Raw genomic sequence first — 24,069 nt, 5'->3', positions numbered from 1 at the left:
CCTCCTCTTGTTGCCTTCCTCTTCCTGCCACCTTCAAGTCCCACTTGGGGGGCTTACTCCAAGTCACTCAGCAAGTGGAGGACACCTCAGAATAGGGACTATACCAAGGACAAGGTATTAGAAGCTTAGGCCAAGGAGAATAAAAGTAACCCCAAGTAAACACAACTTTCTGTACCCAGCCACAGATCTGTGCTGGACCCACAAACTACCCCCATAGTTCCCAGGAGACACACACTATCCCAGCCTTCCTCTTCAGACCCATAAATCCTGTTTGTGGATGAAAATCTAAAATAAGTCCTAGAGGGATATCATGCAGAGAAAGACCTCAAAATCAGCAATGCACACCCTCCCTGCCCATCACTAATACTGGCCACTAAAGCACCCAGGCCAATAACCTTGGGGGTGCTCTTGATACCTCCAATCACTCAAAACACTCTGCTGGCCCTGCCTCCTGAAGAACCTCTGAGCCAGCTCCTTCTGTCACCTTTACCAGAGCAAAGCTTCTCTACCTTTTGCTTAAGCTATAAATGGAGAGGGGCAGTCTGGGTGGCTTGTTATTAATAAAAATGCAGACTTAGTAGCATGAGGTGAGGCAAAAGAATCTGCCATTTTAACAAGCACAGAAAGTGATTCTGACACAGCTGCTCCCAGACCACACTTGGCCCAGGAGACTTTGGAATCTCAGCCCCTGGAGAGCAGCCACCGTGGTCAACTCTGTCCCCAGTACTGGCCACAAGGCAGGGCCTCCCAAAAAAATGTTTGCCGAGGGAATGAAAAAAATACCATGAAGCTTTGGACCAACTAGAAACCACAGTGGAAAGACAGAACTGAATGAAAAGCCCGCTCCCAGCACACCCAGGGCCCCCAGTGATCTGACTAGGGGTTAATTTAGGCAAATTTCCATACTTGAGGCTTAGTTCCCATTACCATACAAAGAATTCACCAGCTGGACCAGGCTGAGGTCTGTCTGGGTCTAAAAGGCTCTTGTCCACATTACCTCTTTTCCCCTATCCCAATCCCTGCCAGTTAAAGCCCACAGCAGCCGTCTGTCTCCTCCCAGTCAGAGCCAAGGCACTGAGGTACAGACCTGGCTCCCAGACTAGAGGGGCGGCCCCAGGAGGGCAGCAACGGCTTTGCTCCTCTCTGCCTCCCAAGGTGTCTGGTATAGGGCCTAATAAATGCCTGCTGAAATGTTTAAATGAAATGGGGAGAGGGAAAAAGATGAACCTTTGCAGGCTGTACCTACCCTACTTTCAGCCTTGATACAGGCATTTGGCAGCCCCCTCAAAGCATGCAGGGAGCAAGGGAGTGACAGCGGGGGTCACCTCTAGGACACCACCCCACGGCTTCTCCAAGGCCCTCCTCAGGCAGGGTCTTAGAACAAATGCTTCCACGGAAATGTGAGATACGGCTGGGCCATACCTTAGTAGAGGCTTTCCAGGCGTTGGAGAAAAGCAGTTCCCATAATCAACTCCCCATTCCCTCACCCATTAAAGAAGCAGTTAACAGGTCAAGCGGACTTAGAAATTGAAGACCACAAACAAAAGAGTGGTGGTTTATCCTAGCAGCTCTAATGCAGTCTGGGCTGAAGGCTCTCAACAAAGAATAATTTATTCTATGTGGGGCAATAAGTAGGTTCTCCCCTCAACCAATGATGGTAAATTAACTGAGCAACTATTACTAAAAGCAACAATGCACACACATGCTGCATACCAACTGAGTCCTGCAGAAGGCAGGCAGGCTGAGATTCCAACCCTAGATTACCAGCATTTGCATGAAGTGAAATTAAACCCAAGGAGGACACATCCTATGTAAACATTTATCATAAACTCATAAAACAGAACACAATTATGACAGTACAAGAGACAAACACCAAAGCAGGAAGACTCACTCCCTTTTAATATTAAAAAGCTGATACAATTCTCCCAGTCCTCTTGGTAAAGGTTTCTGGTAACATCTAACCCTCCTCTATAAAAATCCACACAGCTCCGTGATGCTAAGAAGCCTTTGTCTATGACAGGATCCCACTGAAATCAATGCCCCTCACTAACTGCTAGGCGAGGTCAAGGGGCCCCATGCAGGAAGGGAAGTTACCGGGCTGCATGCACATCCCAAGGCAGCGCTCAGAAAACAGAAGAGAATCTACTGGAGATCAACTGCAGGCAGTATTCCCCAGGGGTGCTCATCCCCTAGCAGCACATTAGAATCACCTGGGAAGCTTTTCAGACAAACAGGGGCTGGGTACAGTGGCTCAAACCTGTAATCCCAGCACTTCAGGAGGCGGAGGCAGGTGGATCACTTGAGGCCAGGGGTTCGAGACCAGCCTGGCCAACACAGCATAACCCCGCCTCTACTAAAAATACAAAAATTAGCCGAGCGTGGTGGCAGGCTCCTGTGGTCCCAGCTACTCAGGAGGCTGAGGCAGGAGAATCACTTGAACCGGGGAGGCAGAGGCTGCAGTGAGCCGAGATCAGGCCACTGCCTTCCAGCCTGGGTGACAAAGCAAGACTATCTCTAAAAAAAAAAAAAAAAAAGCCAGGCACGGTGGCTCATGCCTGTAATGCCAACACTGTGGGAGGCCGAGGTGAGTAAATCATTTGAGACCAGCAGTTCAAGACCAGCCTGGCCAACATGGTGAAACCCCACATCTACTAAAAATACAAAAATTAGCCGGGCATGGTGGCATGCACCTGTGGTCCCTGCTACTCAGGAGGCTGAGGCACGAGAATTGCTTGAAAAACGGAGACAGAGATTGCAGTGAGCCAAGATTGGGCCACTAGACTCCAGCCTGGGTGACAGAGAAAGACTCTATCTCAAAAAAACAAAAAAAAAGGAAAAAGAAAAATAGGGATGCCTGGACTGCAGTTTCAGGTTCAACTTGTGTGCGGTGGGGCTAGGCCCTGGTGTGGTTTAAAAGCTCCCAGGTGAGCCTAATGAGCAGTCAGCAGCAAGACTCTTGGTCTAGTCCCAGGAGAAAGCAAGAGATGCAGGTGGAGGTGCGTATACACATGCACACATACACCAACAGACAAGTACAGTGTTCTTGCTGTTTGCTGACACCACAGCCATCCTACCCTACCCACTGCAGATCTCACTCAAGGAAGACAGGACCAAGCCTGCCTGAGGCCTTCACCACTCAGCGCCTCATTCCTTTCTCCTTTCTTCAGCCACTCACAATGCCAGCTGCCTCCCTTAAGAAAAGCTTCATCCATGGCCCTCAAAGGGAGCGTAGGGTACAGCAAATCATGACACGAGTGGGCTCCCTGCAACCACCCCAATCACTACCATCTTTAGGCTTAAGGCTCCATGCTATGTGCCTCATATGCAACGTCTCAATCCCACCACAACCCACTGAGGTAGTTACTATTATTATCCATATTTACAAATTAAAAAACTGAGGCATGGACAGTTAGGAACTTATGTGATGCTTCACAGCAAGTCCATGTCTGAACCAGGATTCAAATCTCTGTGCAGAGCTCTAACGTCTAACCATTTTGCTACCCAGATTACATCTAGTTGCAATTAACATCAACACTGGTCAGCCTTCGAAAAGAGGGAAAGTTACGAAATGAAAGCAGAGTCAATTAAAGCCCTGAATTTGATGTCTTAAAAATCAATTTCAGGCCGGGCACGGTTGCTCACGCCTGTAATCCCAAAACTTTGGGAGGCCACGATGTGTGGATCACTTGAGGTCAGGAGTTCGAGACCAGCCTGGCCAACATGGAGAAACCCCGTCTCTACAAAAACACAAATATTAGCTAGGTGTGGTGGCGGGCACCTGTAATCCCAGCTACTTGGGAGGCTGAGGCACGAGAATTCCTTGAACCCAGGAGATGGAGATTGCAGTGAGCCGAGATCGTGCCACTGCACTCCAGCTTGGACAGCAGAGCAAGACTCCATATCAAAAAAAACAAAAAATCAATTTCATCAGTATAGGTGGGGAAGGCATGATTTTTACTGGCAGTTCATATGAAAAAGATCTGTGGTTTCAGGTGACCATATGTTCATTCACACACATTTGCAGGACACCTATCCCTGCACCTGGCACGATAGGCAAGTCTGACACAAAGAATGATTCCCTAAAACCTTATCCAATGCGGTAATAATTCCTCCTAACGCTACCCTCAGCAACACTCACTTTTTTTCTTGCTTAAGTTAGAAGACTTAATATTGCTAAAAAGAAATTTCCCCCTGTAATTTTATTTAAGTTCAGGGGTACATGTGCAAGTTTGTTATACAGGTAAACTTGTGTCATGGGGGTTTGTTGTACAGATTATTTCATCACCCCAGCATCAAGCCTGGGTTATTTTCTCTGATCCTCTCCCTCCAACAGGCCCCAGAGTGTGTTTTCCCCTCTATATGTCCATATGTCCTCATCATTTAGTCCCGACTTATAAGTGAGAACATATGGTATTTGGTTTTCTGTTCCTGCATTAGTTTGCTAAGGATAATGGCCTCCAGCTCCACCCATGTTCCTGCAAAGGACATGATCTCATTCTTTTTTATGGCTGTATAGTATTCCAAGAACACTCATTTTGATTTCCTTATACAACCTGAAGTTGTTTTCCTTCATATGTATATAAAGGTACAGCTGTGTTAACCTGCCCCCTAGTAAAATGACATTTTACACCCCTCTCTTATGCTTAAGAAACACCAAGTAGGGGCTGCGCGCAGTGGCTCATGCCTGTAATCTCCACTTTGGGAGCCCAAAGCAGGCAGATCACCTGAGGCCAGCAATTCAAGACCAGCCATGGCCAACACGGTGAAACCCCGTTGTTCCCAGACCAAACTGAGGGTCGGAATGCTATTTCTCACGGCCCGGTAGCAAGATGCAGATGAATCGGTGAGGAAGAGAGTTTTTATCTCTGTAACTGGTTACAGAGAGAAGGCCTGGAAATTATCGCCAAACCAACTCAAAATTACGAAGTTTTCCAGAGGTTATATACCTTCTAAACTATATGTATGTCTACGTGTAAGTGTGCATTCATCTAATGACATAAGTGATTAACTTATTTTAATCTATAACTAAGGTATTAGTCCTGAAGACCTTTCTCTGGAGCCTCAGTAAATTTACTTAATCTAAATGGGTCCAGGTGCTGGGGTGATTACCCTTATCTTGTCTCCTGCTAAATCACAGAGATTTGAGGAGTTCCTTCAGACCCCCAATAAACTTGTTTGTGGAGGCCTGGGGAGTTTCTTCAGACCCACAATAAAGCTTATTTAATCCTAAATGGGTCCTGTTAAGAATTCCTTCCTTATTTTGTCATGCTTTAAGGCCCAGGAAAGGCCTAGGCAAAACTCTTGATGGGCTTTTGTTACATCCCAGGCTTTGTATAAAGTCACTGGCTTTTAATATTTAACTTAACCACTCAGTACTGAAATAGTTGTTAGTGAGACCTGGCCTGCCACACAGTCTCTACTAAAAATACAAGAATTAGCCGAGCATGGTGGCACGCCTATAGTCCCAGCTGCTCGGGAGGCTGAAGCAGGAGAATTGCTTGAACCCAGGAGGCAGAAGTTGCAGTGAGCCGAGATCACGCCACTGTACTCCAGCCTGGGTGACAGAGCGACACTGCATTTCAAAAAAAAGAAAAAAAAAATACAGCAGGTAGGATATGTACGTAACACAGGGGTGCTCCAAGAATGTTTTCTTAATCACCTATTAACATAATGTCAATTTTTGAAAACTCTGGACTGGTTAATCATTACCATCCAAAATGACATGAAATTCTATTGAAAATACTTAACACAAACAGTCTTATCTTTTAAATTAAGCGTTTAAAAATTTTAAATACAATTCCATTAGTTGATGCCAGCCCACCACTCCACTATGAATACATTAAATTCTAGACCACACAGCTTTCAGCAAGTCTGCTATAAAGTGAGTCAGCACTTTTAATTTCCCAGTTTTATAAGGCTTATTGGTGTTATTGTTCTTCAGTTGAGGTCCTAACATAAGAAATAAGAACAAAGCAAAGTGGGATCAACAGGGAATCTCAAAGAGCCCTGGCAGAAGCCTATCTTTGAGGAAGTAAACCTGACAGGGATAAGGAGCCCCGTGGGTTGTCAAGAAATAGAGTTCAGGAGGGGCACTGTGGCTCACGCCTGTAATCCCAGCACCTTGGGAGGCCAAGGTGGGAGGATCGCTTGAGCCCAGGAGTTTGAGATCAGCCTGGGCTACATGGTCTACTAAAAATACAAAAATTAGCCAGGTCTGGTGGGGTGCACCTGTAGTCCCAGCTGCTTAGGAGGATGACATAGGAGGATAGCTTGAGCCCAGCAGGTCGAGGCTGCAGCGAGCCAATGCACTCCAGCCTGGGTGACAGAGCAAGACTGTCCCCATCAACCCCTCCCCCCACCCAAAAAAAAGACCTCTGCTTCTTCAGAGGTAAAGCAATTTTCTAACCTTTCTTCTTCAAAGGTTCTTCAGTGCAACCTTTCTAGAAAAAGGTGCTCTCTCCAACTTGCTCCCGGAGGTATCATATTAAGGTCAGGAGGGTGCTCCAATAGTTCCTATTTGTAAGTGGCAGCTCTGATACATAATGTAGGCAGATCACTGAGGAAGACTCCAGAAAACATCACTCTCCAGGAACTTCCAGCACCAACAGCTGTCTCGTGGCCTTTAAGCCAGTTTTAGACAGGCCAAGGCCTAAGGCAGCACTGTCCAATAGAAATATAATGTGAGCTGTGTATGTGATTTTAAATTTTCCGATAGCCACGTATTAAAACAAAAAGAAACATGTGAACTTATTACTTTTAATAATATATTTTATTTAACTCAATATATCTAAAATATTATCATTTCAACATGTAACCAATATAAAAATTAGTGGGATAGTTTATATTCTTTTTTTGTTTGCCAAGCCTTTGAAATCTGGTGTGTATTTTACATTTACAGCACATATCTCAATCTGAATGCTAAATCTTCATCGGAAGTGCTTGATCTTTATTTCGATCTCGTAACATTTATAGCTGAAAAAGCTGATTCACATACCCAAGTTATTCCAAATGTAATGTGTAAAAGTTTTCTGTCAGGCCTCTGAGCCCAAGCTAAGCCATCATATCCCCAGTGACCTGCAAGTATACATCCAGATGGCCTGAAGCAACTGAAGATCCACAAAAGAAGTGAAAATAGTCCTAACTGATGACATTCCACCATTGTGATTTGCTTTTGCCCCACCCTAACTGGTCAATGTACTTTGTAATCTCCCCTACCTTTAAGAAGGTTCTTTATAATTCTCCCTACCCTTGAGAATGTACTTTGTGAGATCCATCCCCTGCCAGCAAAACATTGCTCCAAACTCCACCGCCTATCCCAAAACCTATAAGAACTAATGATATTCCAATCACCTTTTGCTGACTCTCTTTTCGGACTCATCCCGCCCGCACCCAGGTGAAATAAACAGCCTTGTTGTTCACACAAAGCCTGTTTGGTGGTCTCTTCATACGGACACATGAGACATTTTCCAATAACTAGTTTTAAATTTGAATAAAATAAAATCAGAAATTCAGCTCCCCAGTCCCACCAGCCACAATTCAAGTGTTCAATAACCATTCTGGGCAGTGACGACAGAGGTCTAAGGATTTCTCTTTCCAAGTTATTCCACACCAAATGCTTTCCTTTCTTAATTATCAGAAGCTATAAGAGCAACTCAAAGGACAAAATCATGAGGGATTTGTGTTGATTCTAGAACAGTCTATCATTGCAATGTTGTGTCTTAAGGATGAGTGGGACTGTACCAGGCACAACTGGGAGAGAGGACTCACCAAGAGAAAGCAGGGGAGGCAGATTCCCAGAGCCCCCACTGTGGGTCAACCACTGCACCCAGCATACAACATCCACTGAACCATTTGGTCTCTACCATCTTGTAGGTGACATATTAAGTGGATTTAGTAGATACAGAATCTGAGATTAGTCACAATGGGAATTTGTCCACAGCTATTCCCAGGGAGACCCTTCCTTCCTCAGCTTGCCACATCAGGATCCAAGGATAAGCGGGGAAAAAGCAACGTGTGTCCTCTCTACATTAAATACCAGGTAGAACTTAAGACAGGCCAGGGGGCAAGCGACCAGAGGTGGCAAAGCCAAGCACTCGGACAACCACGCCCTGGTCTGAAAGTGAATGTGGGATGGGAAAAGGGACCAGAGCGGTAAAAGGGAGGGGAAGGCCTGACAAGCCTAGCTTTTACATTTCTGTCCCAATGAATACATAATTCCTCCAATGGTGCTATTTCAATGCCCCCTGATCCATAGGCACTGTTGTGGCTGAGAGTCAAGTAGAGTACGTAATCTCTACCACCAGAGCTTGTAGCCCTCAGAAGCTTTTCTTAGCTCTAAATTCACAAACCTCCTTGCAGACTCGGTTCAGTTCTTCCTGAACTCAGATGCAAAGTATGAGGTTCCCACAGGAGGGCTGAATCAGGCAGGGAAAACAATTTTCTGATCCAGTAATTGAAGGGTGAATCAAGTAACTGAAGCAGTATCTGAAAGGGCATTTCTATATGTGAACACTGTCATTTAACTCAAAGTTTCTTGGAAAGTCCTTAATAAGGACACGGTAAAGCAATTTTCTAAGCTGCTTCTGGCATGAGAGGAAGCATAATACGCTTGGTCTAAAAAGCATGTAAAGCCTTACCGCTTCCTCTAGAGATAGCCCAGAAAAGAAGCCGATGAGGAAACAAAGATTTTTCCCTGATTCTTACTGGAGAGCAAAGAAGGGACAAAGATGCTGAAGGAAGCACGCTGGAGAGGGTGACAGGCAAATTAAATGACTTAAATAAAATTATAGAGGCAGAATAAGCCAGATAGGAAGAGCAAGGACTAGACAACTATCAGATGCAGAATTGTCCCCAGAGACCTTCATGCCTTGGGGGGGAGGAGGTGACCTTGCCAAAGGGTGCCCCAACACCTGATGCCATCTCCACAGCACTCCCCGACGTCAGCTCCAAAAGCTGCTCTGTAACTCGATGATCTGCGGAATAGATCTGTTAGGCTTCTGAGCCACTGGGCACTGCTGGCCAGGATGTTCTGGAGATAGGAAGAGGAGAACTGGCAGCTTGGGGAAATGGGAAGGGGAACAGAGCCCCCATGCCATGGCATCACAGCGCTCCAGTCCAGCTCCTCATTTTTCAGGTGAGAATCCTGAGGCCAGCAAGGGGAGGTAATTATCAAAGGTCAACACCCTTATTGCAGGCAGAGCCCGGTCTTCTAGGAGCCTTCATGAGCTCAGAGCAAGCCTTGAATTCCAAGACATTCAAGCCACCCTCCTCTGGGCAAAGGGGCAGGGCGGCTCCTGTCAGGCCAAATGCTAAATAAGCCTCTCTCACAATGGCTTGAGAGTCATCTCTTTGATATGTAACATCAAGGAAGATAATGCTATATTCTGGGCAGGAAATGAGCCTAACTTCAGCTGTCACCTGACTCCAAATTGCAAACCCTACTTCCAGCCTCAAAGATACGACAAATTTAGCAATTTAATCTTGAAAACATAAATAAAATGAGTTGTATCTACTTAGCTACACAAAAGAGCAATATTTCTTTCCCTTTTTGCAATTCCTTTAGCAGATTGCCTGTGATACACATCACTTCTGGCTTAAAGCTTAGCCAATAATAAGATTGTGTTCTTTCTCTTCTACTTTTGTGGAGAGGTTTTCTGGACTGAAGAGGGCTTTTGTTTTTAATTAATTAATCTACTTACTTATTGTTTGAGATAGAGTCTTGCTCTGTTACCCAGGTTGGAATACAGTGGCAATCACAGCTCAATGCACCCTTGACCTCCTGGGCTTAAGCGATCCTCCTGCCTCAGCTTCCCGAGTAGCTGGGACTACAGGCATGTGCCACCATGCCTGGTGAATTTTTGTAATTTTTGTAGAGACAGGGTCTCCCCATGTTCCCCTGGGTGGTCTCAGACTCCTAAGTTTAAGCGATCCTCCCACTTTGGCCTCCCAAAATGCTGGGATTACAGGCATGAGCCACTGTGCCCAGCCAACTTTGTTTTTAATTTATATTTCCCCAACATTCTTCACAGAATCATCCCAACTTCCACCCAGACCTGACTCCCTTTAAATTAGTTTTGAGCCAATTACATCTTCAACTAAAATAGGGTCCCTTTAAGTTTTATGATGTGATTTACTGCATGGACATGGAGGGCCACCCCCCACAACTCAGAGATCCTAAAACTTGACACGTGGACCTCTGAACGTAGCTTAGTGACAATCTCTCAGCCTCACACACTGCAAAGACCACAAATTCCAAACAGAGGAAACAGTCCCAGCGACCGTGAGCCCACTGGCCCAACCCTTGGAACATACTGTTCCCTGTGCCAGGAGCACCTGGCAGCGGGCCCCTTCCTCTGGGTCACCCCAGCAGAGCGGGACTCCTGTTTTGTTGGGCTGCTGTTTCCCCAGAATGGGGCAGCAAGCAGGAGTTGAATGAATGGGCACTGTTAGCTGTCCTCTTTCCCCTCAAAGTCAAAGTAAATCCTATCTCAACATTTAGTTTGTTTCAGTTGGAATCATTTGTTCCACCAGGAAATGTTTCTTAAACAGAGAGCTCTATTTCAACTGTTACAATGAAAAAGTCCTTTCAGCAGCAGAATGTTCATCAAATATTTTGGCTATCATGCAGCCAGCTGAACACAGGTGAAAAACATCCACATGCATGTCTCAGCCCTGCCACTTGCTACACTTCCTCAGAAGAAACTTGCACGGCTATCAGTCAGTTCGGGCACCTCTCCTACCCTTTCCTCCCAGAAATCTGTCCATCTCTGTCCCTAACAGGAACATGACTATCAAAGGCATCCTTGACACAGTGGCTCACGCCTGTAATCCAGCACTTTGGGAGACTGAGGTGGGCAGATCACCTGAGGTCAGGAGTTTGAGACCAGCCTGGCCAACATGGTGAAACCCCATCTCTACTAAAAATACAAAAATTAGCAGGGCATGGTGGTGCGCGCCTGTAATCCCAGCTACTTGGGGGGCTGAGGCAGAATTGCTTGAACCTGGGAGGCAGAGGTTGCAGTGAGCCGAGATCACGCCATTGCACTCCAGCCTGGGCAGCAAGAGCAAAACTCCATCTCAATAATAAATAAATAATTAAATAAATAATAAATAAATAAATAAAAATTTTAAAAGGCATCCTTGAGAGGAAAAATTCTTTTATTTACTCCTCCTTGGGTCACAACCAGAGTCTGCTTTTAGAGCCAAGTTGGAGGTAGACTCGAGGGTTCCGTCCAGCCAGACCTTGGAGCTGTCATTAATTATTACTAAGCACTAGTGGAAATCTAACTTTATTTACCCCCATCAACTTGGCTTGTGTTACCAGGACAAGGAGGCAACCAAACATAAAATGCTTTGGGAAATGACCCACTAGACTGAACGTCCAAATCACTTTTGCTGTTACATACTGTATGACAGCGGTTCTCAAACCTCTGTGTGCAGAACACCCCTGAGAACTTGTTAAAACAATGGTTCCTGAGCCCCAGCCCAGAGCGTATGGTTCAGTAGGTTGGGGGCGAGGTTGGAGAATTTGCATTTGTAGTAAGTTCCCAGGTGATACTGCTGCTGCCACTGGTCCTGAACTACACTTTGAGGAGCCTGCTGAACACAGCACCTCAGCCGCTACTTGAAGGACAAACTAGCTTCTTACTGGATTCAGTGGCAAGATTAAGCCCACCGGTTCTCAAACACAATCCCCTTGGAACACTAGTGCTCTACCACTGAAATCAAAGCATAGGCTCACTCTCCTCCCCCACATTCTCAAATCAAATTAAACCTCAAATTAAACCACTTACTTGCTCCTACTATCATCTAAAAGGATTTAATTTCTCAAATTATATATATATACTTTTTTTTTGCTAACACTTCACTGAGTTCAACCAATATGACATATGATTATGAAGTTGTAATGGCCTGGCTGCCACAGCCAAAACCACATGGAAAGACACCAAAATTCAGTGCACTTGGCCTCTAGCTCAAGTTCAACTTCCCAAGGCAATCTCCCTTGACCACTGCAGCCGGATGGCTCCAATCATTTACCCTCAGACTGCCAGATAAATAAAGGGCTTGGTTCCTGCCTTCAAAACTCAATCTAGCGGACAAAGATAAAATAGGCATACACATTAAACCATTTTTAACCAAGACAATGTGTAATCTATTGCTGAACTGTGCAACAAAAACGTCAAAGGCTTCAGATTTTCTGCACAAGCAATCTGGTGTTTCATCACAGAAAATGCCTCTATCCACCCTATGCCTCTGCAATGGAGTCCTTTCAGATCCCCTACTCATGCTACAAGAATCGCTGAAAAGTTTCAGCCTTTCTAAAATTTAATTTTAAAAACTTAGTGTGCACCTGTCCCCGCAGACCTTGGCAATAGCATATAAATTCACGCCATGACTTTGAACACAAACATCCTGCCACTTACAGTGCAGAGGTTTTCCCTGTTCTGTGTTCCGTAGGTCGCTCTATCTGGTGCGTCAAGCCAAGAGAAACAGCTGGGTATAGCATCCCCAACGATAGGGATATTTACTGGCTTGAGATTTTTCTTTCCTGATCTTTATGCCTTGTACATTTCAGATGGACTAGCAATAAAACCCACTATGTTAGCTTGGGGGTGGGGGCAGGGCCAGCACATCTGGATCCAATCATTGTAATTTTACATTCTTAGCATCTTCCAAGGCAGCAGAGCACAAGGGGCAGTGCATGGACTAAATAAGATCCCTGGATTCTGATCAGGCTTTATATCTAACCCCATGTGTCACCTTGGGCAGGGCACTAACCTCATGAGGGCTCAGTTTTCTAAAGAGCCTTCCAAGACCAGGATACCAGTGCTAACTAGCAATACGATTCAAGTGTTGATGAACTTATAATGACTTTCCCTTTTCCACTTGATTTTACCTGCAAAGATTTCAATTCTCCCTGGAGGAGACATTGGCATTGTTCATTTTTCTCAAGGGCACATCACTCCCTTTTCCCCTCCTCCCTATCCTCCACTCTCCCAAGCCTGGCAGTCTCTCCACTTCTCTAGTTCAGCTTCTCCAAACAGGGGCTGTGATGAGAAAGAGCCCCCAGAAGAGTTTCCCAAATTGGCACTGAGTTCTCTCCAACTAATGTCTAGCACAGCAGGCCTTTAGTTCCTCAAATAAGCTTCTAATTGTCTTTTCGGAAATGTGCACGGACGCTTATTTCAAGCCATTTGGCAAGTGACTCGCAGGGTATTTCCTCTGACATTGTGCTTAGAGAAGGAGGATTTAAGAGTCTAGGGGAGCATTAGAAAAACTGTACTCCATCTGATCCTGCCCTTGGACAAAAATATAACAACTTTTTCAGGGACCCACTGCTGGTATGATGTAAACCTCCACAGATCTTCAACAACTCAAAGTTGCTGACTCTTACATTTGAATGTAAGTCTTTACCCAGGGACAGGATGAAGGTGTCCTGACAGAGTTAACGGATGTCAAGAATTGTGACACATTTGGGTGGTCCCAGTTGTGCCAAAAAATACATGCTCCTGTCTCCCTGGGCATCATTCTTCCAGGGTCAACATTAACAGAAGGACAGCTAGCACCCTGCCATCAGAGATGACGAAAGACCACAGGGTCAAGAGGATTTGAGTAGAGCACTCAATTTGGAGCCAGAAACTTAAGTTCAAATCCCAGACCTCCACCTCTTCCAATTCCTCAAAAAGGTTATCAGCCCTTGTTACCACCACCTTACTGGTTTCAAATGTTGACAGGTGTCCCAGTCCTCTAGGCAAGCCTTTCCCCAAATTTAGTATGCATACAAGTTCACCTCGGGATCTGATTAACATGAAGATTCTGAGTCCGTAGGTCTGGATTAACTTAAGATTCTGCATTTCCAACAAGTTTCCAGGTGATGCTGACATTGCTGGTCCACAGACCAATTTTAAATCGCAGGGACAAAGAGACTTATGATCTCACCCAGTGTTTCCCAAATGTCCCTGGTAAGAATTACATGGGCTAACTGTTAAATATGCCAGAGTATGCCCAGCGAGCTGTGTAAATTTACTTTGAGTTAGTACTCAGATGAATCTTATCATCAGAGAAGTCTGGGAAACCCTGAACTAGTTCATCCACATCCCTCTTCTAAAGTTCCCACACAACCCGTGGGTCCCCTTGTCTCCTTTCCATTTTTCTCTTTAGTTAACTTAAAATCTAATAGCCTAGCCCCTGCTTCTAGGGCCCCCATTTTGAGAGATGAATAATCTCCCAAACTTTTACAAGTTCTGGCATACTTGAAAAATTACCATGTCAGTAGGGCCTAAGTCCTGGCAGACCCAGAGGAATGGAGAGAGGACTAAAGGCATCATTCACTATCTCAGCTCACCTGTTAGCGTAATTCAGCTCCCTGACTAGAAAGCTCTGCTCCAACCTCAACCTCAATGGGCAAAACCCCGCAGAGCCCTCCAATATATCTCCCCATTGTTAAGATGACCCAAAAGAAAAAAATATATATATCAAACTTCTATCCTGAGGTTGCCTACAAGGGCCAATGCAGCATGGGAACAAAACACACACACACACACACACACACACACACACACACACACATCCATTACTCACACTCTCTAAGGAGGAATAACATCTAATTACCATGTGCCCAGGAGCATGAACTATCTGTTTTACATCCATCATCTACTAAATCCTTGCAATAACTTCATTACTTGGGGATGATGTACACGTTTTACTCATGAGGACACTAAGGCTTACAGTGGTTAGGTGACTTGTCCAAGGTCACACTAAATTATGGCCACTATGTGGTGGGTTCCCACATCAGCATGTTTGTGACCTTTGCAGCATTCATCCCTCTTTGGTTTGTTTTAATGCCTCGGTCCACACATACGCTTCCAGACTGTGCTATCCATGAGGACAGGGCTCAGGTCTGTTTTGTTTCAGGCTGTATCCACCATGCACTTGGTAGACACCCAGAAAAAGATGTGTCAAACTGATGAATGACTCCAAAGCCAGGGCTCTTCTACAAGAATAGGCTGCTTCCACAACCACAGCAAGCACATGGATGTACCCTGGTTTAAAAGACTCCCAAACTATAAAACATGAATTTACAAGATACACTATGCATTGGAGAATGCACAGTGGAAGGGCACTGGCCTAGGAGTCAGAAGACCAAAGGACTCTCCTCCCACTTACGCAACCTTATCATCATACTTGAACAAGCCCCTTCGCTCTCTGCACCTCGGCTTCTTCATCAACCTGATGGTTTAATTCATCCCCCAAACCTCTGTGAACTCCCACATGTGCCAGATGTGGTTCTAAGAAAGAAATGACTAAGAGTAATGGATAAGAGGCTGCGCCCATCCCTCAGTAGCCCTGCACCAATTCCACTCTACCCAGCCCACTAAGCACTAACGGAGAGAATGCACAAAGAACAGTTTTCAAACAAGTGTGAAATAGAGAGGGGTCCTTGAGGGAATACCTGCTTCACAAAAGGAATCTTTACTTTGCAAACTAATTCACAAAAAGCATGGCTAAAGTGACAACTTCCCCGATACCTTTTTTTAAATCAGGTTTATTAAAGTATAATTATGTAGAGTAAAATTCATCCTTTTTAGGGATACAGTTCTATAAATTTTGACAAACGCATGTAAATCTTGCTGCAGTTTTTAAAGTACTTTATTTATCTCTAACTTTTCAAGAATACATTATATAAAATGTTGTGAGTATATATGACCCAAAGACACAAAATTAACTTTAGCTCCCCTTTTTTTTTTTCTTTTTTTCTTTTTGAGATGGAGTCTCGCTCTGTCGCCCAAGGTGGAGTGCAATGGCACGATCTCGGCTCACTGCAACCTCCGTCTCCCGGGTTCAAGCAGTTCTCCCGCCTCAGCCTCCTGAGTAGCTGGGATTACAGGCGCGCACCACCACGCCTGGCTAATTTTTGTATTTTTAGTAGAGACGGGGTTTTACCATGTTGGTCAGGCTGGTCTTGAACTCCTGACTTTGTGATCCACCTGCCTCGGCCTCCCAAAGTACTGGGATCACAGGCGTGAGCCACTGCGCCTGGCCCTAGCTCCCATTTCTAAAAGTAAAGGTTCCTCATTTTCCCAGAAGGAGGAACATAGAACTAAAAATCTTGTCTTTAGGGGGAAAAAATTCATTTGTGGAAACATCTGCAAAGCACGGAACTTAGAATACCAAGATCTATTACACTGGTCAAGACAACTGAATCTCTTCTATTAATAAAGTATCTCCTCCTAACCCTCCCCCTCCCATATGAAAGCATTTACCAATTTTTGAAATATGCATGCAGAGTCCAAGAATATACATATATTTCAACCATGGTCATTCCTAACTATCTGTGCAGTTTAAAACCACAAAGCCTCCTTGAATTAACTCCAAAAATCTAAAATATATTTCACATACTATTAATGCTCCAAAGGAATTTACTTTGACAACGAACATAACTTTATAAAAGGCTATCTTAAAATGAATTGCACCTTTCGGCTGGAACCGCCATCTTCCAGTAATTCGCCAAAATGACGAACACAAAGGGAAAGAGGAGAGGCACCCGATATATGTTCTCTAGTCCTTATAGAAAACATGGAGTTGTTCCTTTGGCCACATATATGGGAATCTATAAGAAAGGTGATATTGTAGACATCAAGGGAATGGGTACTGTTCAAAAAGGAATGCCCCACAAGTGTTACCATGGCAAAACTGGAAGAGTCTATAGTGTTACCCAGCACGCTGTTGGCATTGTGATAAACAAACAAGTTAAGGGCAAGATTCTTGCCAAGAGAATTAATGTGCGTATTGAGCACATCAAGCACTCTAAGAGCCGAGATAGCTTCCTGAAACGCGTGAAGGAAAATGATCAGAAAAAGAAAGAAGCCAAAGAGAAAGGCACCTGGGTTCAACTAAAGCGCCAGCCTGCTCCACCCAGAGAAGCACACTTTGTGAGAACCAACGGGAAGGAGCCTGAGCTGCTGGAACCTATTCCCTATGAATTCATGGCATTATAGGTGTTTAAAAAAAAAAAAAAAAAAAGGACCTCTGGGCTACAAAAATAATAATAATAAAATAAAATGAATTGCATGAGTTTTTATAAAAAATGAGAAGGGGAATGGTTATTCAAATAGAAAGCTAACAATCTATTAAGATTACATCTCTGTTGCAGAATGAGACCCTGTAACAGCCAGAAAAAAATGGAAACAAATGCCAATATAAACAATCTAACAGTATTTATAACCCTACTGTGTGACTGGCTTCTGGTAAAAAGCAGGACTGATTTCCAAACCCTAGTTCAGTGACATTTAAACTTCAGTATACCTAAGGATATTTTGATTATAAAAACTACAAGGCGCAGTGGCTGACACCTGTAATCCCAGCACTTTGGGAGGCTGAGGCAGGCGGAAGGCTTGAGCTCAGGAGTTAGAGACTGGCCACGAGCAACATGGCCAGTCTCTACAAAAAAAATCCCAAACAGTCAGTCATGGTGGCGCCACCTGTGGTCCCAGCTACTTAGGAGGCTGAAGCAGGAGAATCACTTGAACCTGGAGGGCAGAGGTTACAGTGAGCAGAGATCACACCACTGCATTCCAACCTGGGAGACAGAGTGAGACCCTGTCCCAAAAAAATAAATAAATAAATAAGTAAAAATAAGGGCCAGGCATGCTGGCTGTCACCTGTAATCCCAGCACTTTGGGAGGCCAAGGCAGGAGGATTGTTTGAGCTCAGGAGTTCAAGAACAGCCTGGGCAACAAAGCAAGACCTAGTCTCTACAAATTAAAAAAAAGAAGAAGAAGAAAAGAAAACGACAAGTTCTTGGACCATACAGTTAATTTGGACCACCAAATTAAAATCTCCAGGTATTGGGCAGTTACAATACTTAACCTTAATCACAGGTAATACTGATGGTGGTGATCCAAAGACTACACTCTAAGAAACACAACCCTAGCTAAGAGACCATGTCTTTTACTATATAATCACTACAATAAAGTTAATATGGTGAAATAATTTGGATATTGGTCCTGAATATGGGTTAGAATCTACAGGCTAGTGGCCAAAGCTTATAAATAGTCTCATTATTCAGAGAGACAGTCATTGTAATATCAAAAGCTGAACTATACAGTGACAATATTGCATTAATATTGGGCTGCTTGCTCTAAGTGTGGTCCCCTGACCAGCAGCTCAGAATTTTGCGGGCCCATCTTAGACTTGCTAAAAGAAAATCTCTGGGGCTGGGGCCCAGGCATCCCTGTTTTAAAAAATTTATAGAGGTGTTTCTTCTGCACTGTGCATGCTCGAACACACTTTAGTTAATACAAACACATTTTATAACAATAACAATAAATACTTAATAATCACTTTTTTTTCTTGCCTTGTTTTGATAAGGCACGCAGTGACTTATATAAGGCCACACCCTCTCAGTTTATCTCCCACCCGCCACTCCACTGTGGTACAAGGTACATCTGTGTAGCACAGAAAGTTCAAGCCAGATTCATTTTCCACTAACTGAGGGACAATTAGCATGGTGTGGGCAGACAAAGAGCTCAGACCTTGCTCACAACTATGGTGGCAGGGGTACTGTACAAGACAATCCCCTTGGGCTCTAAGGTTCGAAATGCCCCCGACTCCTGTGGGCACCTTTTTCTTTTATCCTTATTATTTATTTATTTATTTATTTATTTATTTATTTTGAGACAGAGTCTCACTCTCTCACTCTGTTGTCCAGGCTGGAGTACTGTGGTATGATCTCAGCTCACCACAACCTCTGCCTCCTGGGTTCAAGCGATTCTCATGCCTCAGCCTCTGAAGTAGCTGGGATTAGAGGTGCCTGCCACAACACCAGCTAATTTTTGTATTTTAGTAGAGATGAGGTTTCTCCATGTTGGCCAGGCTGGTCTTGAACTCCTGAACTCAAGTGATCCACCCACCTTAACCTCCCAAAATGTTGGGATTACAGGCATGAGCCATTGCGCCCAGCCCAGTAAGCACCTTTCCATGACATCTCCTAGGGATGCTGATGCAAGCCAGCTAACAAAAATCAAATGAAAACTTGGTGGTGATGGTGGTTTTTCCCCTCTAAATTATGTCCAAGATAGGGTACATTTGTTCTCATATCTTTGAATTCATTGAAATATCCGGGGGAAACAATAAAAATATGTATTCTGTGGTTGCAACCTGAGCTTCTGATTCAGATAGGGCCTCCCAAATCTGTATTTTTAATGAGTTGCCTAGGAGATTCTTATGCATATCAAGGTTTGAGACTCACTGGTATTACAGGGAGAAACCTATGATACTGAGGAGATCTGAGCTTCCGTCAAATTTACCTACTATTTAGTATATAAGCCTTGCCACATCTTAGCTTCCTCAAAGTAGTAATAATAATACCTCACAGGATTATGATAGTAATCAATGTGCAAGGCCTTAATAAAAGGTAAAATCAACAAAATCACCAGGTGCAGAATTCCACAATTAAGGGAACTGTGGAATTCTGCACCTGCTGGCTTTGTTGACTTTACTTAAGGGAATTCCACAATTAGGGTCCCTTGGCCTGTAAAGGTAACTTCACTAACAAGCATTCCATGTCAGATGCAGATTCTGAGACAGAAGGCAGTCTGACAATTTGTGTTACAGGTTGAACTGTGCCTCCCATCCCAAAAAATATGTTAAAGTCCAATGCTCTAGAACCTCAGAATGGGACCTTATTTGGAGATAGGGTCTTTACAGAGAGAATCAAGTTGAAATGAGATCATTAGGGTGTCCCTAATTCAATATGATTGTTGTCCTCATAAAAAGTGGAAATTTGAACACAGAAACAGACACAACAGGATAGAGGTGAAGGAGACAGGGCTTACAGATCAGACTGAGGACTAGCTAAGACACAGCCAGGGTGAAAGCAACTTTCAGTTGGACATGCCCACGAATACGCCATGTCAATTTACCATTGCCATGGCAACACCTGGGAGTTACCATCCCTTTCCACGCAATGATCCAATGACCCAAAAGTTACTACCCCTTCCCTAGAAATTTCTGCATAAGTCACTCCTTAATCTGCATTTTATTAAAAGTGGATATAAATATGACTGCAAAACTGCCCTGAGCTGCTATTGTCAGCACTCTGCCTGTGGGGTAGCGCTACTCTGCAGGAGCAGGCACAGAGCTGTCGCACTGCCAAAGCTGTAACACTGCTGCTTCAACAAAGCTGCTTTCCTCTACCTCTAGCTGGCCCTTGAATTCTTTCCTGGGCAAAGCCAAGAACCCTCATGGACTAAGCCCCACTTTGGGGCTCATCTGCCCTGCATCAGAGGGATGACAATGAAGAGACAGGGAGAAGATGTCCTTCTACAAGAAATGCAGAGAGGCATGGAACAGGCTCCCCCTCACAGTCCTCAGAAGGAATAAACCCTTGCTCTTAGACTTCTAGCTTCCAGAACGGACACAGTAAATTTCTATGATCCCAGCCACCCAGTATGTGGTACTTTGTTACAGCAGCTCCAGAAAACTAATACAATCCGTCAGCTTCCAATTCAAGAGAAAAATGCCCTTCTCCTGTCCCTATGGTTAGGCATACGGCCACCTGATGCTTCTCGGATTCCCCAGGGCTTGCTCTAGGCCCTTCACCAGGCACATTCATAAAGCTCCATCTAAACAACTTCTGAGGTTCATCAAAGAGCCAGCTCAGTGCGACAAGGCATTGCTGCAGGCTCCACTGGGCCGTCTCCAGCCTATAGCTACTGTCACAAGATCAGGGCACTCAAACATGTGACAAGTTCACCAGCAAAAACCAGCCAACAATTTACCATCCTTTATTACTGTTAAAATCCATCCCTGCACAGCCAGCTTGTACCCTTCTGCTCCTTCTGTCAGAGCAGCACTCAAGCCAGCTTCTGGTTCCCCACCAGCTTCTCCAAGAGCTGGTTAAACCCAAACCCCACCCCAGAGCCAGTCTCAGCCTCACCTAGGGACCCTAATCAAGAGGACTCATAAAAGCCCTCAGAGAGGTGACTTCCTCACACTAAATGCAGCTTTCATTCTCACCTAAGTAGGACAAAACACATTGGGAAAATGCCAGAAAATTAAATTACCCCAAAGAAAATAAAAAGCCCTTTCTGTATGCATTTTAAATGGAGCCCTACAGGGTCTTAGAAACCAGAAGCGGTGCAGGAGTGAGAAGCAAACTGCAACCCAGTCAGTTGAGATGGGTGTTGTGTCTCAGAAAGGAGTCGGGTCTGTCAAGTGTACATGGCCAGCAGGCATGTGCCCTGCAGGGTGCCTGTCCCCAGTCTCCTGGCTGCCTTGACCCTCTATGGGAAATCCTCCTAGGATCCTCCCTAGGGCTCCCGATTCAGTTTAGTGACTCAGGTGGGGTTTAGGAACTAGCAGTTTTAATAAGCTTCCCTAGAGATTCTGAAGCGTACCCAGGGCTAAGAACCGCAACCCTGAATTACAGACAGGTTCTAACAGCACATCCCAAGAAAAGGAGGAAGCAGGGTTCTAGGGCCAGCTTTGTCAAGCGTCACACCCTTCTGAGCTTCAGTTCTTTCCCTGTCAAAGGGAGACACCCACCTACAACCATTCCAACCACCTTTCTTTAAAATAAAATAAATACTGACAATAAAAGTAAACTTCCCTCGAGTTACTGAGTTGTCCCACACAGACATCTGCCCTGTCTTCCTGGGTGTACTAAACATCCTGTCTTCTTGGGTGTACCAAACCTAACTGCTCTGTGACTGCACCTCAGGCTGCCCTTGGCTGATGTCTTACCCACAGGGCAAGCTCCTTTAACTCCATCAGGGAGAGCCTAGGAGTGACAGGTGTTGAGTCCAGTAGAGAGCCTTCAAGGAGAAAATTAAGCCTCTTAAAGTACTCTCCATGTAATCTCCCAAACCCAGGAATAATCCACGCCCCCCTTGGAAGATCCGCCATGCATGACCTCGGGCTACACTTGGGAAATAGCCTCACTTACATGAAACTAGGACTTAGGTGCGGTGCCAAGTAATTAAATGGACTATATTGAAGCAATGCAAATGAAGAAAGAAGAGAGATTTAATTTAAACACAGGACGAGAATGCTTTGGGGATCTTTTAACCTGGGTGTCTGAAAGCAGCGCAGAGAGGGCCCACTGAACTCCCCAATGAGCTCAAATGCTTAGGAGAAGAAGGAGACATCTCCCCCTGTGAAGAAGTGGACTCTGGGGATGAGTGATTCACCAAAACAAGTCACCAGAACATTAAGGTCCACGACAAACACTTCAGACAAATCCATTTATCATCTTCAACCCAGCGACAAAGTTGCCAAGTAGACTGCTTAAGTGCCCCCTTCAGAGATAAAGATGAGAACTGCAACCATTTGTCTCCATCCAGCTGTCCTCTGCAGGTGCCTTCCATCACTCAACAAGTATTTAACAAGGATGTGCTTTCTTCATTCACTACTTGAACCCCTAACTCTCAACACATGACCTAAAAATACTGCACCATGAGACACTGCTTTCCACTTCAACATTATGCTCTTCCTTAGCTCAAGTCTGGAAAAGACTTCCATTCCCTCATCCAAGGCTAACCTCTAACCAGCAAGTTTCCTTCATCAATCATTAAGAATTTTTTGTCGAGTACCTATCATGTGCCAGGCATTCTTGTAGGCACTTGGGGATATAGCAGCAGAGATGATTTCTCTTCTGGAGCTTATATTCTAAATGCAGTGAGATAGACAATAAGTGAGTCCTGTATGTAATATCAGGGAATAATAAATGATAGAAAAATAAGGAAGAAGCATTGAGAACAGGGGCCAGGGGATGCCAGCGTGACCTCGTAAGAGGTGATCCTGGAGCAGATTCCTAATGAAGAGAAAGGTGAGAGAGCGCCCCCAACTTTAAGCCAGGAAGAAACATCCAGCAAGAAGCCTGGAGCTGGAGAAGCCAGGGGGTAGGAGAACCAGGTTGTGACATGGAAGCCAGTGGAAGGGTTCCAAAGAGAAAGCAATGACCTGGCCAAATGCTGAGGAGAGCCTGTAGAAGATGACAACTAAAGAGTTAGCCACTGGATTGTACCACATGGGTATTGCCACTACCTTAATAAAAGTGTGGTTCTGGGAGGGGCACAGGGGCTCATGCCTGTAATCCCAACACTTCGGGAGGCCAAGGCAGGCAGATCACTTGAACCCAGGAGTTTGAAACCAGCCTGGGCAACATGGCAAAACAAAAAACAAAAATTGGCAAAAAGCCAGATTGGAGTGAGTTCAAGAAAGAATGAGAGAGCAGGAAATGGTGTCAGCAAGTATGACAGTTCTTTCAAATATTTTTACTATGAAGGGCATGTAGAGGAATGGAAGAACAGCACACTAGGACACAGGGTCAAGAGTATTTTCTTCCTGCTGGTTTTTTTTTTCCTCTCTTTTTTTTTTGAGATGGAGTCTCGCTTTGTCGCACGATCTCGGCTCACTGCAACCTCTGCCTCCTGGGTTCAAGCAATTCTCCTGTCTCAGCCTCCCGAGTAGCTGGGACTACAGGCGCACACCACCATGCCCAGCCAATTTTTGTGTTTTTAGTAGAGACGGGGTTTCACCATGTTGGTCAGGCTGGTCTCGAACTCCTGACCTCGTGATCCGCCCACCTCAGCCTCCCAAAGTGCTGGGATTACGCGTGAGGGACCGCACCCAGACTGCTGTTTTTTTCCTTCAGATGACAGGTACTACTGCATGTTTCTGATGGGGACTATCCATCAGAGTGGGAAACTGATGATGCAAAAGGGAAAGGAGATAGCTGCATGTATGAAAGCCAAGAGAGGACAGGATCTCATTCACACGTGTGTGCTGGTAGGTTAGTAAGTTTAGTATAGGAAGATGATGAAAGTAGCTTCTAATTGCTTCTTCTCTCAGTGAAATAAGCCAGGTCATCAGCTGAGAAGTAGGTATAGAAACATAGTGGACCTGAAAGTGTCAAGAGTCCCCTTGAGGTTTGTGGCCATAAATTAAAAGCAAGACAATGCAGAGAGATATGTGTTTTCTCTAGGCAGGATCATCAGCCTGGAGCTGAAGGAGAGTGAGCAGAGGGTGGGCTTAACCAAGGATGGGGTTTTGTTTCCGAGGACAGTA

At 44.8% G+C, this 24,069-nt stretch overlaps 2 protein-coding genes across 4 annotated transcripts in view; one reads left to right on the top strand and one right to left on the bottom strand.

Moving 5' to 3' along the window:
- TLN2 (talin 2) overlaps nt 1-24,069 on the bottom strand; it is a 453,126-nt gene that overhangs the window by 417,116 nt on the left and 11,941 nt on the right. The gene's annotated exons all lie outside the window — the stretch shown is intronic.
- On the top strand, nt 16,488-17,015 carry LOC112128491 (large ribosomal subunit protein eL21-like). Its single transcript, XM_054531588.2, has one exon. It carries the CDS (start codon nt 16,512-16,514, stop codon nt 16,995-16,997), a length of 486 nt encoding a protein of 161 aa, XP_054387563.1. The 5' UTR covers nt 16,488-16,511; the 3' UTR covers nt 16,998-17,015.

This window comes from Pongo abelii, chromosome 16 (genome assembly GCF_028885655.2).
Source record: "Pongo abelii isolate AG06213 chromosome 16, NHGRI_mPonAbe1-v2.0_pri, whole genome shotgun sequence".
Taxonomy (NCBI): domain Eukaryota; kingdom Metazoa; phylum Chordata; class Mammalia; order Primates; family Hominidae; genus Pongo; species Pongo abelii.
Note: the sequence above shows the minus strand (reverse complement) of the source record. Positions and strands in the feature narration are given on the sequence as shown.